Source organism: Capsaspora owczarzaki (genome assembly GCF_000151315.2).
Source record: "Capsaspora owczarzaki ATCC 30864 unplaced genomic scaffold supercont2.7, whole genome shotgun sequence".
NCBI classification, from domain to species: Eukaryota; class Filasterea; order Ministeriida; family Capsasporidae; genus Capsaspora; species Capsaspora owczarzaki.
Window position 1 is genome coordinate 1,158,388 of NW_011887298.1, and position 17,743 is coordinate 1,176,130.

General features: G+C 53.0%; 8 protein-coding genes across 9 annotated transcripts; 4 read left to right on the forward strand and 4 right to left on the reverse strand.

The window, feature by feature from the left end:
* Positions 1-59: 59 nt before the first annotated feature.
* On the forward strand, positions 60-1,641 carry CAOG_04848 (the record flags this gene model as incomplete). 2 transcript variants are annotated; one of them, XM_004347549.2, is made up of 8 exons in its annotated part: positions 60-174; positions 329-356; positions 434-513; positions 603-698; positions 823-988; positions 1,078-1,219; positions 1,312-1,398; positions 1,493-1,641. In XM_004347549.2, the coding sequence occupies exons 1-8, from the start codon at positions 77-79 to the stop codon at positions 1,639-1,641; spliced, it is 846 nt and encodes a 281-aa protein (XP_004347599.1). In that variant the 5' UTR covers positions 60-76. The 2 variants fall into 2 exon arrangements, with proteins under 2 accessions (XP_004347599.1, XP_011270424.1); XM_011272122.1 differs by lacking the exon at positions 60-174 and having other exon boundaries at positions 305-356.
* Positions 1,642-1,938: 297 nt separating this feature from the next.
* Positions 1,939-5,163, forward strand: CAOG_04849 (hypothetical protein). The gene is made up of 8 exons (XM_004347550.2): positions 1,939-2,048; positions 2,308-2,466; positions 2,569-2,691; positions 2,793-2,908; positions 2,993-3,393; positions 3,479-4,497; positions 4,597-4,722; positions 4,815-5,163. Exons 1-8 carry the CDS (start codon positions 1,956-1,958, stop codon positions 4,926-4,928), a joined length of 2,151 nt encoding a protein of 716 aa, XP_004347600.2. The 5' UTR covers positions 1,939-1,955; the 3' UTR covers positions 4,929-5,163.
* CAOG_04850 (septin-6) lies at positions 5,034-7,245 on the reverse strand. Its single transcript, XM_004347551.2, has 6 exons — positions 7,223-7,245; positions 7,033-7,073; positions 6,779-6,893; positions 6,536-6,649; positions 6,342-6,423; positions 5,034-6,207 (listed from the first exon to the last, which is right to left on the reverse strand). Exons 2-6 carry the CDS (start codon positions 7,054-7,056, stop codon positions 5,313-5,315), a joined length of 1,230 nt encoding a protein of 409 aa, XP_004347601.1. The 5' UTR covers positions 7,057-7,073; positions 7,223-7,245; the 3' UTR covers positions 5,034-5,312.
* A 44-nt stretch (positions 7,246-7,289) lies between these two features.
* Positions 7,290-9,441, forward strand: CAOG_04851 (hypothetical protein; the record flags this gene model as incomplete). The annotated part of the gene is made up of 2 exons (XM_004347552.2): positions 7,290-7,346; positions 8,115-9,441. The coding sequence occupies 2 exons, from the start codon at positions 7,290-7,292 to the stop codon at positions 9,336-9,338; spliced, it is 1,281 nt and encodes a 426-aa protein (XP_004347602.1). The 3' UTR covers positions 9,339-9,441.
* A 559-nt stretch (positions 9,442-10,000) lies between these two features.
* Positions 10,001-12,169, forward strand: CAOG_08828 (hypothetical protein; the record flags this gene model as incomplete). Its single annotated transcript, XM_011272167.1, has 2 exons — positions 10,001-10,048; positions 10,193-12,169. The coding sequence occupies 2 exons, from the start codon at positions 10,001-10,003 to the stop codon at positions 12,167-12,169; spliced, it is 2,025 nt and encodes a 674-aa protein (XP_011270469.1).
* Positions 12,170-12,332: 163 nt separating this feature from the next.
* On the reverse strand, positions 12,333-13,540 carry CAOG_04852 (hypothetical protein). The gene is made up of 2 exons (XM_004347553.2): positions 13,376-13,540; positions 12,333-12,878 (listed from the first exon to the last, which is right to left on the reverse strand). The coding sequence occupies exons 1-2, from the start codon at positions 13,517-13,519 to the stop codon at positions 12,366-12,368; spliced, it is 657 nt and encodes a 218-aa protein (XP_004347603.2). The 5' UTR covers positions 13,520-13,540; the 3' UTR covers positions 12,333-12,365.
* Positions 13,541-13,659: 119 nt separating this feature from the next.
* Positions 13,660-14,672, reverse strand: CAOG_04853 (dihydrofolate reductase). The gene is made up of 2 exons (XM_004347554.2): positions 14,200-14,672; positions 13,660-14,108 (listed from the first exon to the last, which is right to left on the reverse strand). The coding sequence occupies exons 1-2, from the start codon at positions 14,643-14,645 to the stop codon at positions 13,730-13,732; spliced, it is 825 nt and encodes a 274-aa protein (XP_004347604.1). The 5' UTR covers positions 14,646-14,672; the 3' UTR covers positions 13,660-13,729.
* A 177-nt stretch (positions 14,673-14,849) lies between these two features.
* Positions 14,850-16,336, reverse strand: CAOG_04854 (hypothetical protein). Its single transcript, XM_004347555.2, has 2 exons — positions 16,285-16,336; positions 14,850-15,916 (listed from the first exon to the last, which is right to left on the reverse strand). Exon 2 carries the CDS (start codon positions 15,886-15,888, stop codon positions 15,067-15,069), a length of 822 nt encoding a protein of 273 aa, XP_004347605.1. The 5' UTR covers positions 15,889-15,916; positions 16,285-16,336; the 3' UTR covers positions 14,850-15,066.
* Positions 16,337-17,743: the final 1,407 nt, after the last annotated feature.

Sequence of the window (17,743 nt, forward strand, 5' to 3'; positions counted from 1 at the left end):
AGATCGATCAATATTGGGACTCTTTTTGCTTGCATTCATCAGTCCTTTTTTCTTTTGCTTGAAAAACCACTCGCTGATGGAGACCGAATCCGCTGCTGCTGCTGCTGCTGCTGCTGGTGCTCCAGCGACTGCGCCAAAGCGGCGGTTTGAAGGCGGACAACGCGACGCTTGCAAGTGATGACTTGTTCAGAGTGTTTTGGATCTCGTTTGTCTGTTCATACACGCTTGGGAGAAGAGTGGAAGACGATGCGAGCACTTGTTTGACCAAAGCAGCCAAGCGAGTCGCAGTCGACACGTCCAACGACACGCCAACCATGACGCTATTCAGACAGTTTGCTGCGACCATGGACGCAAAGGTAAAAGCCGAGTCGAATCTCAGCGAAGCGGAAAGGCATCACTCAAAAACCTCAGTCTGATTCACTTGGATTCTCAGAACGATCGCCACGAACGACTCGTCAAGCTGAGCAGAGACCTCACCGTGCAAAGCAAGCGTGTCATATTCGCAGCTCAGCGGTAAACAAACGCAACGCAGCAATAAAATTATTGGAGAGATTCCGCAAAATGACTCGCTGACCAAAGAGGCGTGGATTCAAATTGCACAGCGCAACCGAAGCCAAGCAACGAGACGCGATTGTGGCACAGGCACTGCAGACACTAGAGGATATCCGCCAGAATCAAATCCGGCCAATGGCGGTCGAGTTGGTCGACCAGAATCCCATTCTGCAAGTTTTCGTTCGCTTCGCTTCGCTTCGTTTTGTTTCGTGCTTTTTGTTGGATGAGAGTGATTTGCCCGGCAAGCTGGTGACCTTAACGCTCACTTAGTGCTTACTCGATGCGATCTCGATTCGAGAGCAGATATGCAAGAGCTTACTCGCCTGGCATGCAAGAATACATTGAAGCAGTCTCGTTCGTCCACTACCTAGCCACTGCCACGTTGATTACGCAACGGCAACTTGAAGAACAATTGTTGTTTGATGAGGCTCTTTCTGTGAGTATTGACTTGTGCGTGAGCGTGCGGTTTGTTCGTCTTCGAGTGCTGACTGCTGCTGATATTTTGCTATTTACCGAAAATTCCAGTTCCCTGTCACAATCACCGACTACCTCCTTGGCGTGACGGACTTGACGGGCGAGCTTATGCGCTTTGCGATTGCTAGCGTAGGCTCTGGCAACCAGCAAGAACCGATGCTTATTGGATCCTTCGTGCGAACCTTGACCCAAGGTTGGTCCTCCTCCCCCCCCCCCAAAAAAAAAGCCGTTCTAAGCACGGGTGCTTGCATATCGACTTACTGACTAGTTTTTTGCTCCTTCTAGTGTTTTCTTTGCTCACCGGCACTGGAATCCGGGACTTGCCTGCCAAGCTGCGTGTGATGCAGTCTAGTTTGGAGAAAATCGAGCAAGGTAAGCGCGGGCTCCGGTGAGGGGGGGGGGATTTTGGCTTGCAAAGTGACTTCTGTTTCTAACTCTGCACACGCTCGTTCTGATTCTATTTCAGTGTGCTACAACATTACGGTCCGAGGCTCGGAAATTCCAAAGGAAATGCTGGCCCAAGCGGCTCAATTCTGGTCCTCATCCTCTGCCACGACGTCTGGTCCCGGCGATGACTACGCCGGTGGTGCTGGCGGGAATCAGAACGACGACTGAGACGACGAGGCGAGTCGTTGTTGACATTGAAGCACAAGCTTGTGCTGCTGCGACTGGTTTTCTTTTCATGTGCATCCCGCTCTATTCCTTGCGCACTTTAACAAAGCCCAGTACTTTCCTTGATCAAACAACATGCAACGTACTGTATTTACTGTACAGGACTTTTGGTGCTTGAAATCGAGAACGAGATCCTCTAAGCCTCTTCTACCATTTTCTACATGTACAATGCACTGTTGTGTTACTACTTTTCTTGAATCCATCCCTCTTGTTCTTTGTTCCCCCTTTCACTCTTCATCTTTTTTTTTTTTTTTTCAATGAACCCGCAACCGAGTAGTTCTTCTTCGCAGCAGCAACAGCAGCAGGACTCGGACGGCGTTCTGAACGTACTTCAGTCCTTCCGCTCGAAGGTCAGTTCTTCCCCCTTCGCGCGAGTTTTTGCTCCGTCTGTTAGAGAGAAGTGTTTTGTGTGTGTGTTTGATGCGTGTGGCTGTGGCTGCTGCGCTCGAGCTTCCCAATGGAAACGACGAAGAACGTTTTGTGATGACGCAGCGCCGAGTTGACTTGCCGCTCCGTGCCATCACTGCCACGCTCTTTGTCGATGGGATTGCTTGTCTGATTGTGGATGTGACTTGCTTTGCGTTTCTGTGGTGGCGGTGCGGCTGGCAGGCGGCTCATGCAGTGCTCCAGTCGCGCTTGGCCGAGACGCTCCTGCGCTCCCAGTCCAAGGCGTCGCCCTCTGCTGCTGCTGCCCGCGGCGGATCGCTGGGTGCAAGCTCAAGCACAGCTGTCACAACGCCAGCTGCAGAAAAGCAGCGCAAGGTCTGGGTAGGTCGTCGAGTGCGCATTGCTCTGAGGCGTTTCTGAGATTGTTGGATGCTTGGATACTGAGCACTTGACTCTGTGCTTGCTTGCTTTTTCTGTGGCAAGTTCAACTTGGAGATTGACGAAACAGATGCAGTGCGCGAGGCCGTGCGGCCCTGGCGGAACGACGTTGCCTCACAGTTGTGCGTGGAGGTCTATCTCGATCTGTCGCATGTTGGAACCGACAAGGTAAGCAAGAAGGCGAACAGCTCTTGCTTGTTCTGGACCTTGTCAAAGCTGCAAGTGAATACGTTGTGGCAACTCACAACCTCCTACCGCAAAAATCTCAGGTTGTCATTTTGAACAACAATCGCACCGTCTTTTACAACGCAAACGCGCGTGGGCAGACAAACAAGCGAAAAATCATTTTGGAGCAGTGGACCTTTGCCGTTGATCAGAGTCGAGTGTACGCGCGCGACTTCTGTTCCTGTTTCGTTGTGGGATTTTTCCATTCACTGCTTTTCCCCCCTCCCCACTCCTCTCCCCGCAGATCAAACTCGCAAGCAGCACAGTCGCACGTTGTTATTTACAAGAAACTCATCGTGCTATTACGCTCAATAGTCTGTTACTTGCGCACCATGCCAACAAACACGCTCGCGCGCAAGTGTGCTCGACGACAAATGTCGGCCATGGCAATTGACTTTCAAATCACCAGCTCGCACGTCAACATTCCCGAGAACGATCGAGACGGCCCAATGTCAAACTACCAGTTCCGTTCGATCGATACCAATCGCGGTCGTCTCCTTGTCGATGTTTGCTTTCGCACCCAACTCGAAATCAAAATAGCCGAGTCGGATCGGCTTCTTTCGACGCGACTTGTTGAAAACTACTTTGACATGCCAGGGTATCAGCCGGGATCGACTCCCTTCGATGGTCATCTACAGTCGCAAGGTAAACCTTCTCTGGCATGTTTGATGTTGGAAGGAGAAATGGCATGACTGTTTGATGTTAACTTTTTTTTTGTCGCCCCCTTCAGCGCTGCCAGCTGCCTCCCTGCCAACGCAGATTGGCTCCACGCACGCTGTCGTCGGCGCGCATGCACAGTCATACACACAACCAACGCAACAATCCGGGTTTTCCACGCAGCCGGCGCAGCTGCAGCATCACCAACAACCGCATCCACACCAGCAAGAGCAATCAAAAGCCCCGCTTCACACACACCATCCCCTGCCGCATCAACACTCGGCAGCCCAGCTGTATCACCATCAACCCACTCAATTGGTTCGACAGCCGCATTCTGCGGCAGACCTCACAACGCACCTTTCCAGTGCTCTGGGTGACGGATACCAAAACCTACTGTTTGATCGCATTTCCCCCACTATGTTTGAGGATCGGTACTCTGCCCCCACGACTGACCACGACGATGGCGAGGCGGCGCCGCCACTTTCGTCGTTCCAGTCGCGCAGCACGGCCCCGATCACTGCTGCGGCTGCTGCAGGTGCTGCCGGTGCTGCCGGAGCTGCTGGCATCAGCGAAGCCATGAACATTTCCAATCGAGGATCGCTGCCCAAAAACTACAGCACGGCCATGTTTGGCACGCCGCCGTCCTACTCGGCCCATTACTTCATCTCCAGCCCCCGCTCCTACGAAGCCGCTTCGGCGATGGCGGCTGCCGCGGCCTCTGGGGCGATTCACCAGCAACAGTCTCCTCCGGGCATCGGAGCAAGCACGAGCAGGCGCGCATCGGTCGTGTCGAGCGGCAGCGGAACATGGCTGAGCAGCACTCCTCCGTTCAAGCACGCCAATCCCTTCAAGTCCATGAACCACCAGTCGCCACCCCAGCCGAATCATTCGCAACCTCATCAGCATCATTCCCATCATTTCGAGAGCGGAGACGCTTCGCGCCTCGGCTCGTCGCGTGCTGGCTCTGGCGCCCTCGGCGAGGACACTCCAAGCCACCTTGCAGCCTCGCCGGCGCGTGCAATTCCGATGCCGCGTGGACGTCACCAGTCTGTCGACCCTTCCCTGGATGATCCGCACCATAGTAATGGTTGGGTGAGTGTGTATCGGCTGATGAGAAGGAGGCTGCTCAGGCTTTTTTTTTTTGGCAGAAATCAACGCTCATTTGCTTGTGCTTGATGGTGTGCTCGTCAGCTCCAGTCGAAACGGACATCGGATGTCTCGGATGATGACGATTTGACTGTGTTAATGACTCAACTCCAGTCCGCGGAGGCGCTTCGCGTGTACTCGCGACTGGATGCGTCCACGCAGCACTCAATGGTAAGGCGTTGATTCCCACATCTGCCCAATGTTGTCAAACGGAACATGCGTGCTCATCCAGTTGTGTGCTCGTCACACTGCTTTCAACCCAGTCGGATATGATGGCCAAGTTTTCGGATTTCAAAGCGGCCGCTGCCAATTTTGATTTCCCACCCAACGCCGACCAGACGACCGCTCCCGAGCAACAACCGCCTGGCCAAGGCTGATCAACAGCAATGGCTTTGCACTCGAAGTGAGGAGTGGCTGCTGCTTGTCGGATGTCAAATTATTCTCTTCCCCCAATTATTCCTAACTCAAAAATAAGGCTGATTTTTGTAACCAACGCCGTTAATTAAATGCAGAGCAAAAAGTGAAACAGGCGCAAAGCGAAAGCAAAAACAACAAACCCATCAGACTAAACAACACAAGAAATAAACATCCAAAAGAAATCAAAGAGACCTGCACACACAAAAAGGGGGGAAACGAAACAGCAACTTTAAGAAGAATCTGACAAAAGAGGACTCAACCGCGAGCTCGCCGCTCGTTCTTTGATGGCAAAAGAGAGGGGGGGGGGTGGTCGCCTTCTTGGTGATTACAAGGAGCCCAGGGTTTTACTTTGTCTTCTTGTCCTTCTTCTTGTCCTTGTTGAGGTCAGCCATTGCCGCTCGGATGGCCTCGAGCTCGGTCGAGATGCGCTTGTCTTGCTCCTCAAACTCCTTGAGTTGCTCCTTGACTTGACGCATCTGCTTTTCAAATCGCTGGTTGAGCTCAAGGCCGGCGCGCTGGAGCTCAGTGTCCTTGTCCTTGACGCGGGCAACAAAGGTCTGTCGCATGGCCTCCTCGATGCGCTGCTTCTCTGCCTCGTGCTCGGCGAGCTTCTTGTTGTACGCCTCAGACACGGTCGAGTCGGCATTGCCGCCAAGACCGAGCTTGCTAAAGTTTTGCTGGCGGAAGTGCTCGTAGTGGCCGTGGTGGGTCTTGCCAATCAGGTCGTCCATGTTGGTGCGGATGAGCATCTCGCGCAGCTTGGGGAAGTCCGAGTGCGCCTCGTTCTCGACCTCGACAATGCCCCAGGGGTACTGACGAACGCGAACGCGCTGGCCGCCGAGGTTGGCCTCTGTCCGCGAGCCGACAACGGCAAACGGCACTTCGGCGTTGAGCTTCTCGTTGAGCTTGGCAACATCGTCGCTGTCGTCAGTGGGGAAGCTGTACAGCTTGATGTTGTTGTCGTCAAGCTCGTTCAGGATGCGCTGCTTGTACTCGTCAAGCTCGGATCGGGAAACAGTGTCCGACTTGGCAATGACAAGGATGATGTTGACGCGAGTCGACAGCTCCTTCAGGGCAAGCAGATCGATCGACTTGATCGAGTGGCCGGTCGGGGTGAGCAGGTACAAGCAAGCGTGAATGCGCGTGTCAATCCAGGACTTGAGGTCGCGCGATGGCTTGAACTCTTGCTGGAGGAACTCGTCAAAGCGAGCGTCGACAAAGTCGACGATGGGCTTGATGCTGAAACGCGAGAGAGCGGAGAGAGGAGAGAGAGAGGAATAGGGACGACAATGTGAGAGGGATTTTTGTTTTTGTGCAAAATGAAGGTTTGGGGGGGGCGGTTGCGCCTAAATCGATAAAACAACGGCACTTACCCATCGGCGTTGTTGACCTGGTCGCCGAATCCACGCGAATGGGTCACGCTCAGGCGGAGATCGACACCAGTCTCGTTGAGCTCTGATTGAAGTTTGTCGACAAACACACACACAAAAAAAAAGTTAGTTTGTGGTCCTCCTTTTTCAGCTGCTGGCGAAATGCCTTCCCCACCCCCCTCCTCCTTCTCTCCTACCGTAAGTGTTGCTGGTCAGGGTGACAGCCTTGGCGGGCTGATCAAGCTGATCGTGCTCAAAGTTGGTCTTGAACAGCGAATCGACCAGGGTGTGCTTGCCAATGCCAGACTCGCCTATCGGACAAAGAACAGGCAATGACAAATGAGTGAACTGGATGCTTGCATGCTGACAAGGAGTGCTCCTCGTCGCAAACAAGACGAATGAACCACACAAGAAATTTTAGCCTCCCAAATCTATCATACCGACAACGAGCAGGTTGAAGCCAAAGCCCTGCGACTTGCGGATGTTGACGAGCTGGTTGGGGAGCGAGTCGAAGCCGACATAGCCACCGAGACGCAGATGACGGCCACTCTCGCCCTGCCAAGCACACAGCGACGGACAGAGGACAGAGGATCAGTTGGAAAAAAAAAAAAAAAAAAAAGGTCAGTGCAAAATAACTCAAAAACCAGCGGCACTGGTTTGTTTGTTTCAATCCTGTTCGATCAAGACTACGTACAAGAGACCTGTACTTGTGTGCCATTGTTGTATGGATTTGCCCTGCAAAACCAAAAAACAAAACAAACGAAAGTGTGAGTGTCCAAAGTCAGAGTGACAAAGCAAGAAACCAAAAAAAAAAAAAAAAAAAAAAAAAAAAAAAAGATCGCCAACAATTTTGATTTTTTTTCTTTGTTTGAATTCTAACTGACGAAGAGCAAAAGGTCTGTCGATGACGATGAAGAGTGAAGGGAGGTGGGAAATGCTTGCTTGCTGGATATGGTCGCAACGAATACTGGTGGTGATGACGATGCGAGCGATGGCCAAGCCAAGCGGGTAAAAAAAAGGACGATTGCTGCGGTCAATGTTGAATGCATGAATCCCAATTGAAAAAAAGAAAAAAAAAAGAAAAAAAAAAGGATCTCCACAAAACCCTCTTGCTTGATCTCGTGTGCTCTGTCGCGTTGCTGCATTCCCATCGTGCTGATCATCAGCATTGGGGGGGGGGGGGCGGAGAGACGCGCGTCGGAGGCGGAGCGCTGTGCGCTGGCGTGGGGCAGATCGTCCAACAACAAGCATCACCCAAAAAAAAAAAAAAAAAAGCGGTTGGAATGATTTTTGTTGTTTACACTTTGGAGAAATGGCTCTTGTGTGGATTTGGAATCGGTGGCAAAGCCATTGAGAAAATATGGGAACATATGGAGGAAGAAAAACAGGTTCAGAGATAGCGTACCGGGGGAAAATGGGGGGGGGGGTCCTAGAATGCACGAAATGACAAGACGCAAAGCAAGCCCATGTCGTAGGTTACCTCATTCAAGTCGAGCTGTAAATTCTCAGCGCCTGAATCAAAACCCAGACCCCTCAATACACTGTGTAACGAGTATCACCACTAAGCATGAGACCGTCATCGAGCGTGGCAGGACGCGTGGGAACGAGGACTACAAATCCGATTGGGTCGTTGCATCAGTCGACGTTTTCAATTGTGTTGACATAAGGGCGAAAGTGTTGCGTCCAGAGTCCGAGCCGCTGTCGAACGGCAGAACTGTGTCATCTCAAGTGGCCAACTCACTTTTTGACAAACTAAGATGCGCAGGCCTCGACAAGGTTGCTCTCCAAGAACCAGACGCCGATCAAACTCCCAAGCTCGTCGCATTTGCCGAACAGCTTCGTCGGCATGCCTCCAAACCGGATTCGCTTGATGCTCTGGAAGTGCACCTGTACAGTCAGTGGCTCGACTGCCGCCGCAACCAGATCCACCCAGCCAAGTCATTCAAGTTCGAAGGGTTGCGAGAGTACTGGCTGCAACTTCAGTCCTTTCTCAAAAAGGAAAAGCTCAACTACGCTCGCGCTTGTCGTGCCGCTCGCTCGTTGGACTTTGAGGAAACTGACGAGGTCATTGAAAATGTTGAACTCGACGACGACGACTATGACGACAACAGCGACAACGAGAACGCCGCTTGGGAATGGAATCCGTTTCCGACCAAGCAGCTGATTGACGCGTTTCTCGCCGAGGCGGCCAAGTACACGACCACATATGCCTCCAAGATCAGCCGTGCTTCACAAACAATGTGCGACCTGCTGTCGCTTTTGCAGGGCGTGTTTCGATATGGTCCTGAGCAATTCAAACAGTTTGACAACTTTTTGACGCTCGCGAAATGCCTCATGAGCATGCTCAACTCCAATCCTCGGGTCTCCATTCTCGCCGCAAAGACGCTGGGCTATTGGGTGCTCAACAACAAGCAGTTGAAAAACTGGCTTCTTGCAAATTCTTTGTTTGCACACCTTGATCAAGCAAGTGCTCAAGCATGTGCCCAACCGAAAGTCCCCCTCAACGTGCTGAATGCCCTCGGTCTGGTTCTTCAGAACTGGGCAGTCAAGCAACCTGACGTTCAGAGAGCGTTACTCGGCTCCCTCGTGTTCAGCAAGCTTGCAAGCTTTCTGTTGCATTTTGGAAACGTCTATTTCAAGTCGGGCGATCGACTGGAGCGGCACACCTGCGCTCGCCTCGGTCTCCGCGTGTGCAACATTCTGATCGCCGCTGAGCTGTGCAAGCATCTAAAGCCTGAACGAAAGCTGATGCTTTCCAGAGCCTGTTTCGAAGCACTGACCGATTCACCCTGGGTTACCTTGCGATGCCGCTGTGTCGAGGTGATTTCCGCTCTTGATCCTGACTGCAAAGGTGGCATGCCATCTCTGCGAACCGAAACAGCTCTGCGGTGGGCTTTTGTTGACGCAGGATTCGACACTGAAAAGCGCAAAATGGTTGGTGATTTTCTTGCCAAATGGGACATTGATCCCGGCGGATGTACCTCATTTCTATATGGATGATCCTTGTGAGCTATGATGTGTGCTTTTCGTTTTGGCTGACTGTGTTCTGTGCTTCTTGTGATACGAATTCTTGTTCTTCTTGCATTTTACTTCTTGTTCGACTTGCTTGGCTCTTTGTCCCCTGTGTTGCTGCTCCCAGCTCGGTTTTTTGTGGGTGGGAGGGGGAGGGCAAGCAGACTGGGACCATCCAACCAAGTGCCCTATATGGGCTCACCTACACTGCATGCGTCAAAGACACGCAGTAATGCTCGTGTTGGCTCTCTCTGTCTCTTACTCGCTCTGTACTGCTGCGTTCTGTTCTGTAAGAGTAAGTGAGATCAGCGATCGCGACAAACAGTGGCAACAGTGGCACAGCATCTCAGTCGTTTGCCGAAATGTTTTCACGAACCTCGATGGCTGGCTGTGCCGCATCGCATTGCTTCCCTCGCCTTGTCATCAAAGAGTTACAGACTTGGATGCAACTCTGCTGCGCTTGCGATGCTGCTGCGATATGTCTCGGCAGAGAGCAGGCCGAAAGCCAGTCTTTCAGCAGCCTGCAGTTTCGCGCCATTATTGATGCAAAGCATTTCGTCTGGCACCGAGCGCACGCTCCACCCACTCTCCAACGAGACATCTGCCGAATCATCTGCGGCAGCGCGAGCCGCGCGTCCGTTTGCGCAGAAATGTCGAAATGCCTCGAGTCTTGGCGCTCTGCCGCCTTCTCTGGTTTCGTCCACTCAAGTTGAAACGCGGCCAGAGTTTTGGTATGTATAGTGATGATGTTTGCAACATTGTGGCTCGTCCGGAGTGCAGTTCGAAGAAGAGCTTTGCTCACCTCGTCTGTATTGCATCACCGACTCCCCAGTCTGCACCAGCTCCGCCTCCAGAACTTCAAAAAGTTCGAGGACATAACTCTCACCCTGACGCCCAGCCCCAAGATTATCGTTGGCGCGAACGGCTCGGGCAAGACGCAAATCCTCTGGGCGATTCTCATCTTCCTGCGCGGCCACAACGCTCGTGTCCCCAGCTCCAAGCACTTTTACAGCACAACGTTCAAATTCTCAGGTGAATTGCAAGACCTCTTTGGCGACCCATTCTTCGTCGATCAGTACGAATCGCCAGATACGCTCGTTCGCGTCGGCGCGCCAAACAGGAAATTCAGCCTGACTGGCACGTTTCTTGACCCCACGTACCATCACACCAACGAGCACGTGATGCTGGAGTACTCGCTGGACAAAGGGCTGCTTCAAGACAAACCCGACAACCACCAGTCGCTCGCCCCAATCCGCTTCGCCTTCATGCCATCGATGTATCAGTGGGGAGACAAAAAGCAAGAGCTTGGCAGAGGCGAGATGTTTCTGTCTGCCGGTGTCCAGCATATGCGATGGCGACTTGAGAAGGCTGTGCCGTTTGTCAACGACGCGCTTGGCCACCTGGGATTCCAAGTCAAAGTTGAACTCGAACGCTCGGGTTCTGAGTTCAAGCGTTCCTCTGTCACCGAGAATGGAGTCACCCTTGACATTGGTGCCTGCGCCGGCTCGCTGCAGAAGATTATTGCCATTCTGACGCTTCTCTACCATCTGACGGAAGCCGCAACCATCAACGCTGCGCAAGACGACGCGCGCGGAAAGAACATTGAGCACGACTCGAACACCTTCAAGCAGCGCATCTTCCTCATCGACGAGCTCGAATCACTGCTCTACGAGAATGTGACGGCCAAGCTGTATGACTTCCTCGTCAGCACGTGCGCCCAGCACAACATTCAGCTCATTGTCGCGACCAACTCGCGCGCCATCATTGAGCCGCGGCTGGACACCAAGCTTGAGGTTTTGTACCTCACTCCGGATGGCAAGGCCGTCGAGATCAACGACGAGCTGCCCAACGACGAGCAGAACCAGCAGTCCCTCTTCCCAGTCCTCAACGCACTCAGCCAGGTCAAGAACAACGACACGCCTCTGCTCGTGCTCGAGGGCGCGAACGACCAAGCGTTCTACAGCAAGTACACCAAGCTCAACGACAGCTTTCAGTTCATGACCACAGCTGGTGCTGTCAAGAAGGAAGGCATCTCCCACATCCTGAGGCAAGCCAAACTCCAACACGTTTTTCTGAGGGACAGCGACATGTACGCCGCCTCGTCCGACCTGGCTGACGCTCAGAAGCGGATGACGAAACAGATTGGCTCCTCTGTCGTCTACACGCAACTGCCGTGCGTCGAGTCGTACCTGATCTTGAGTGAAATGCTCAATCATGCCGAGCAGGCATATAAAGGGCGTCACAGGGCCCTCGCCGTGCTTCTCGAGCACAAGCTGTACTTTGTAAACTCATTCAAGAGCATGCTCAAGGAGGTGGGTCCGGAGCCTTCGACAAAGCCGATCAAAGCAGAGCAGAAGCAGCGAACAAAGGAAGAGATCAGTGGCATGACCTTTGAAGAGCTCAACGCGCTTTCCAGCGACGAGTTTGGCCAGTTTACCAAGCAAGAAAAGGACGAGCTGTTCCGGAAGGCAGGCCAGGCTTCGAGTGTTGCCAGTGCCTCCACTTCTGCAACAGACCGACTTTTCCCGAAGCTTCCTTTGAACGCCAACCCGAACGATCCGGAGGCAGTTTGGACTGCACTGTATCACAAGCAGTGCGACGATGCCTCGTCAGGCTCATTCGATCCTGTTGGCTTTTGGACCACGTACGTCAAGATGGCGCATGGCAAGGAGGCAATGGTGCGTGGACCTGACGGAAAGCCGATGAGCACCGACGCGATGATTCGCAAGACGGAGTGTCTCCACCCCAAAGTCCAAGCCCTGCTCGACCAAACTGTGCAGGCTGTTCTGCACTGCCTCCCAATGGCTGACCATGAGTGAATGTTTGGTACTGCCTCGTTGCTTTGACTGTCAATGTCACCCCTTCCTGTTTTCCAACCAATTGTACAATGTCAACGTAGTTCATGACACGTTCGCAGTTCCTCCCAAGATATCGATTGCCAATGCAAATTCAATCGAAAAGCACGGCAACGACGAATCGAAGCGACTTTTAATCTTCTGTTTTATTGAGTGACGGCTAATCGCGGAACCGAGCCTCGCCTTGCGGCACATCCAAAACCCACAGCTCGAGGTCTAGAATCTCGAACGCTTCTGTGGCGGCGAGCGGCTCGTTGTCAAAGGTCGGGCATCGGACGGAGGTGCCTTTGGTGAGCGTCTCGTCCACCCACAGGCCAAACTTGCCATCGCCGGCGCCCATGATGAACGCGTCGTGCGGCAACTGGCCCGACTGGAAGTGATTGTTGATGGACGACTGCGTCCAGTCGTACACGGCGAACTTTGGCGAGTACTTGAAGAGCAGACACTCGCCCGTGCCGTAGAAGGCGCCGTGCTGCGAGCTCTCGAGGCTCCATGTGTGCGTTGCAAAGCAGCCAAACACTGTGTTTGCCTTGTCGCGGATGAAGCAGAGGGACGGTCCGGGGTACTTTGATGCTGCGCGGTGCATCGAGTGGCTCGACGTCCCATCGCGCTTGGTCGAGTACCGCATATGCCAGTTCCACCCCTGCGCATGTGCAGGCAAGTACGGCGCCAACTGCGTTCGTTTTGTTTTGTTGTTGTTGTTTTCCACAATGTTCAATCGCAACAAGAACAGTCAATAAGACAACAACAACAGCCCGTGCGAGTGTGAGACCAGGCGTGTGCTGTTCAACGCGTTCAAAGTGATGACCAGTTCCCCTCTCATCTCTCTGCTCTGGTGCTGATGTGTGTTGGGACAGAGCGGGATTGGATCAACTTGGTACGGATCAAGCAACAACACTGCTTTGTCGTTGTGCACTTCATTGGTGAGCCTTCCACTTGTCACTTGTGCAAAATGGTGGGAAAACGCGCGGCTCAGAGTTTGATTTTCCCATGCTTGTCGTGAACCAGTCCAAGTTGAGTTTTGAGTTGCAAGCAAACGCAGCGAAACGACGATCAAACACGAACAAGAAGAGTGAAGAAGTGCAAGCGTGATGACGATACGAGCGTGTGAGAGCGATCTCGGGAGGGGGAAAACTGTGCTGAGTGTGAGGAGGGAGCGAGATTGGTCACCATCTGGACGGCGCGCTTGTCCACCAGCGTCGAGTGCTCGCCGTTCAGCAGCTGGATGTCGTCCCAGATGTTGGAGCGCGCAGCAGGGCGAGCGGATTCTTGTTGCGAGGTGGATGATGCAGACTTGCTCGACTTGAACTTCATTGTGATTGTGATGCGAAAAAGAAAGACTGAGACTGACAAAAAATCTGACGGATTGGATTCACTTGTGAGTGTGTTGTGAGTTGTTTGCAATAGTAGAAATAAGCGCAATCAGGTGGGTGCGCAACCAATGTAGAAGAAAATTCAATGGCAGATTTGAGCCTTTTTGTACTTGTTCCAACACGAAACACACCAAAACACACACAAAACAGGTCATAGCTTGGGTGTGGTAGAACTGGCGGTTGGCAGATCACCGACAGACGCACTGGGTGACGCCTCCGACGACGACGCAGTGCTGCCGTTGCTCGAAGATTGGGCAGCAGCGCGCTTGCCCGAAGGCGGGCGACCAGTGACTGGCGCTGGCGGGACCGGCGGGACAACGCCTGTGACTTTTGCAATAAAATCTAGATACACACCGCGCATCGACGCTTGCGAGGGTAGAAAGTGGCCGCCAACATGGACATGGACGACCGAGTTGTCAAACAAATCTGCCAAACGCTTCGAGTTGTGCGGTGCGATAATGCCATCCGACTCGCCATACACGTGCAACGATGGAATGTGAATCTGCTTTTCGTAAAAGTGCTGATAGGTTCTGTCGGCGATACACACACATAAAGGGCGCATTGAGCACAAAATGAACGCAATAACGGAACGGCCGCGACTCCAGCCAACGAAAATCTTACGGATCCTTCACTGGAAATCCAGCAAACATCATTGCAAATCGGAATCGAGGTGTTGCGGCTCCTTGGGCAGCTTGCTCTGCTCCCGCGGCGGCCGAGGCCTGGGAGCACAAAACCGCAGTCATGGCGGCGCCTTGCGAGAAGCCGAGGATGCCGTCGAAGGGACCCTCGCGCTGGCAGTGAGCTTGGACGTAGGCAATGCTCTCGTCAAACCCCCGGAAGGTCGTCCGGTGGGGCAGGTCGGGAATCCACCACGCGAGTGACTGGCCGTCGTCCTCGACCGGGAAGCGGTCTTCGTCGGCAGGCCGAAGCTTGTGCGGCGCGTCCAGGTAGAAGAGCTCGGCAACGCCCTTGAGAGCCTTGCGCAGCGAGCCCGTGCGCTCCCGGAAGACGGTTGCGTTCTGAGTGTAGCCGTGCAGACAGAGGATTCGGAGTGGGGCACCTGTCATTCTCAGAAAAAACAAATGGGTTTTTGAGACTGAGCGAGAGGCGTCGATATGCGTGAATTGGTGTGATTGTGATACTTTGCAAACGTGGACGAAAGGTCTTGCCTCCAAGTCGACTGTTTTGGAATCATCGAAAACCAGTGTGTTCCGGATTGCTGAGCTAGATCTACAGTACGACTCAAGCACCAGACCCAGACAGACAGACAGTTGCGAAAGATGAAATTTTGCTTTAATTAACCAAAACATACCACAAAAGTAGAAACACGCACATACACACACACACACACCAAACGGCACACAAACAACTCAAACCAAAAAGAACGTAAAAATGAGATCAAGCAAACGCGGCAATGCCCTGGGAAGGGTCAAAAGGGCTCAATCAATAAACTCGTAGCCCTCCACCGACGCTTGGCCATCTCAATCCTTATGGGCACAGAGTGGCGAGATCGTTTGCGGGAATGCTGGAGCAGCCGGTCGCTGCGGCCGCATCCACCCAGTAGGTCATCAACCGAGTGCTGCCTGCAACAGTGGTGGTGCACGAGCATTGTGAAAGCACCTTGGGGATGGTCGAGCCAGTGTAAAAGACAACCTGGTTGGTCGAGATGGGCTGGTGGCTAAACGTCGAGGCGAGCTGGTTGAGCGTGGTTGGGGTGGTGAGGGACAGCGCGGCGCCCGCAGCAACGTCAATGGTGCCCACAGCCGAGGCACGGAGAGTAGTGGTCGAGACAATGCCGGTGGTAATGAAAGGGCGAGTCAGGGTGAGGGGAACAGTGACGGTGACGCTGTTGGCACCAATGGCAAGCGGGGTGCTGGCAGGGAAGCTGACGCCAAAGACACCAGTGTTGGAGGACATGGCAAAGCGCGCATCGCGGCCGGTGGTGGCAACAAAGTCGCGCCCGCAGGTCGTGTCAATGTCGACGGCAGATTCAATGTCGAGCGAGGCGCCAGAGTACGTTTTCAACGCGTTGCCGTTGATTGTGCCACCAACCCACAGGGCGTTGTCGACGAGCAGGCCAGCATCCGAAAAGTCCGTGCCGTCCATGCCGCCGCTGGAAAAGTTGAGCTCGCGCATAATCCACGCCGTCAGCGCAATGTTGACAATGGCAATGACCGTGATGGAGATGACCAGCAGCCAGATCAGGAACTTTTTCCAGCCGTAGATGCCCGACGACGCGCGCTTCTGGTAGTACGACTCTGCAGGTTGGAGCGGGCTGCCAAAGTCGTCCAGCGTGTTATTGTATGCCATGAGTGTTGAGCAAGCTTTTTTTGAAAACCTGTCAAAGTCCAAATTAAGACAATCACCAAAAAAAAAAAAAAAGAATTGCACAAAGGTGAGAATTTTTTTTTTTTTTTTTTTTTTTTTAAAGGAATACGATTGCGATCGAAGGAACAGGAGGGGAGGAGGATGCAGAGACAGAGAGAGAGAGGTGATGGAATGGAAGGGTCTTGTGTGTCTGGTGCAAAAGCGGCGAGATGCACTCAACAGGAGATCGAACAGGAGACGGAAATCCAAGCCGAAGCAAGACGGTGGGCGCGATGGATGAGGTTTTTTTTTTTTTTTTGATTGAATGCATTTTTTTTTTTTTTTTTTTTTTGGTGTGTGTGAATGGAGGAATCGTTGCTGGCATCGACGGTTGCTCACTCGGTCAGTGGAGAGCGCGACAGAGCCCAGGCGGCGGTGGGATGGTGGCTGCTGAGATCAGAGGGACGATGAGGAGAGAAGAGAAAATCAAAGAACCGTTTTTTTGATGAGTTTGACAAGCATGGGGTTTGCTCAAGCAGCAGATCGACGAGGGTAGAATGCAGCCCGTGCTGTGAATGAAGTCGTCTTTGGTAAGATTGTAGACGAGGAGATGGGGGGGGGAGGAGGGCAGTGGAGGATGGGACGATTGGGAGATGCAGGCGAAAATCAAAAGCTCGAAACACATACAAGGAAGACTGACTTGCCTTGCTTCGACGGAATTCAGCTCAGTCTGTCCATTGGAGTGATGCGAATGGACGGAGGAAAGTGCAGCTATTGAGCACAACCAAAGGGGAGGAGGTGGAGGTGGAGGTGGAGGTGGAGGTGGAAGAGGTGGAGAGGGGGAAAAACAAAGAGCGCCAAAATGGAGAGATTCGCTGTTGGTTTTGATTGCGGTTGTGATGATGATGCTTGCGGTCTCATCGGCACAGCTCCAAACCGCCCGGTGATCGGTTCTGTATGGCGGTCGCTTTCTAAGAGTCATAGAGCCAAGTGAAAGCGAAACCAGGACGGCGCTGAATTTCGGTTTGACATGTCTCCTTGAACAATTGAATCGCATGAGCCTTCTAGCGTTCACCCTCTCAACCCTCATGAGACAGTGCTGGTGCAGAACAGCCTGGCCAGGGGAGGGGGAGGGACAAGCTAAAGTTCCATGGCTCAACCATTGACTTTTTGATTTTGGTCGACCAACTTGAACGCGCCAACGTCGCGCAATTGGTAGCCCTGAGCACTTTAGCCTGTACCGTACACATCTGGGACGTTGCAATGGCACCCCGGCAAATAATCCTGCAGATTAAATCTTCAGGCATTCGCAACAGAGTCTGGCCTCGAGGACATTCAGAAACAGGAGGATTCGAGCTGTATGTAGCTGCGTCAACGCTCAACGACGACGAATCCCAAGTACCGCGCCGTGTCAGGAACCGACAGAAGCTCGGTGGGGGTTGGCCAGTGTAATGTGAGACCAAAGTGTATCGGGGCAATCACTTTGCAGACTTGCATACGACCAAAAGCAAAACAAACAAGATAAACAGCAACAACAATCAATCAACAGCGCCTTCCAGCAGTGTTGTGCGCTTGGGCCATAGAACGATGATACAGGAGTAGCTAGGTTCGGTCCTGACACGCTGATGGTACATCGTGCAGGCTTTCTTCTGGCTTTGGAACGGCGAAGGGTGCATGATGTTGCCAATTTGGGTTTTGCGCGTCGCCAAGCGACCCATAGCATCGAGATAACAGCCGACTGCGCTGTGACGAATGCTGGGCTTAGTCACATTCTTCTCAAGTGCGCCTTGTCGAGACGGAGAAGCCGCTCGCTCGCTGCGATGCTCTTACAGTAAAAAACACAATGACTCACCTCTTT

Excerpts from the sequence above, each read along its gene's own strand:
- CAOG_04849 (XM_004347550.2), top strand. The coding sequence starts at position 1,956 with ATGAACCCGCAACCGAGTAGTTCTTCTTCGCAGCAGCAACAGCAGCAG. Across the intron at positions 2,692-2,792 it reads CGCATGTTGGAACCGACAAG|GTTGTCATTTTGAACAACAA; the intron begins GTAAGCAAGAAG and ends CAAAAATCTCAG. Across the intron at positions 2,909-2,992 it reads GCCGTTGATCAGAGTCGAGT|ATCAAACTCGCAAGCAGCAC; the intron begins GTACGCGCGCGA and ends CTCTCCCCGCAG.
- CAOG_04854 (XM_004347555.2), bottom strand. The coding sequence starts at position 15,888 with ATGGCATACAATAACACGCTGGACGACTTTGGCAGCCCGCTCCAACCT.
- CAOG_04852 (XM_004347553.2), bottom strand. The coding sequence starts at position 13,519 with ATGAAGTTCAAGTCGAGCAAGTCTGCATCATCCACCTCGCAACAAGAA. Across the intron at positions 12,879-13,375 it reads ACAAGCGCGCCGTCCAGATG|TTGGCGCCGTACTTGCCTGC; the intron begins GTGACCAATCTC and ends AAACGAACGCAG.
- CAOG_04850 (XM_004347551.2), bottom strand. The coding sequence starts at position 7,056 with ATGGCACACAAGTACAGGTCTCTT. Across the intron at positions 6,650-6,778 it reads CTTCAACCTGCTCGTTGTCG|GCGAGTCTGGCATTGGCAAG; the intron begins GTATGATAGATT and ends TTTGTCCGATAG. Across the intron at positions 6,208-6,341 it reads CAGGTCAACAACGCCGATGG|CATCAAGCCCATCGTCGACT; the intron begins GTAAGTGCCGTT and ends CTCGCGTTTCAG.
- CAOG_04853 (XM_004347554.2), bottom strand. The coding sequence starts at position 14,645 with ATGACAGGTGCCCCACTCCGAATCCTCTGTCTGCACGGCTACACTCAG. Across the intron at positions 14,109-14,199 it reads GGATTTCCAGTGAAGGATCC|AACCTATCAGCACTTTTACG; the intron begins GTAAGATTTTCG and ends TATCGCCGACAG.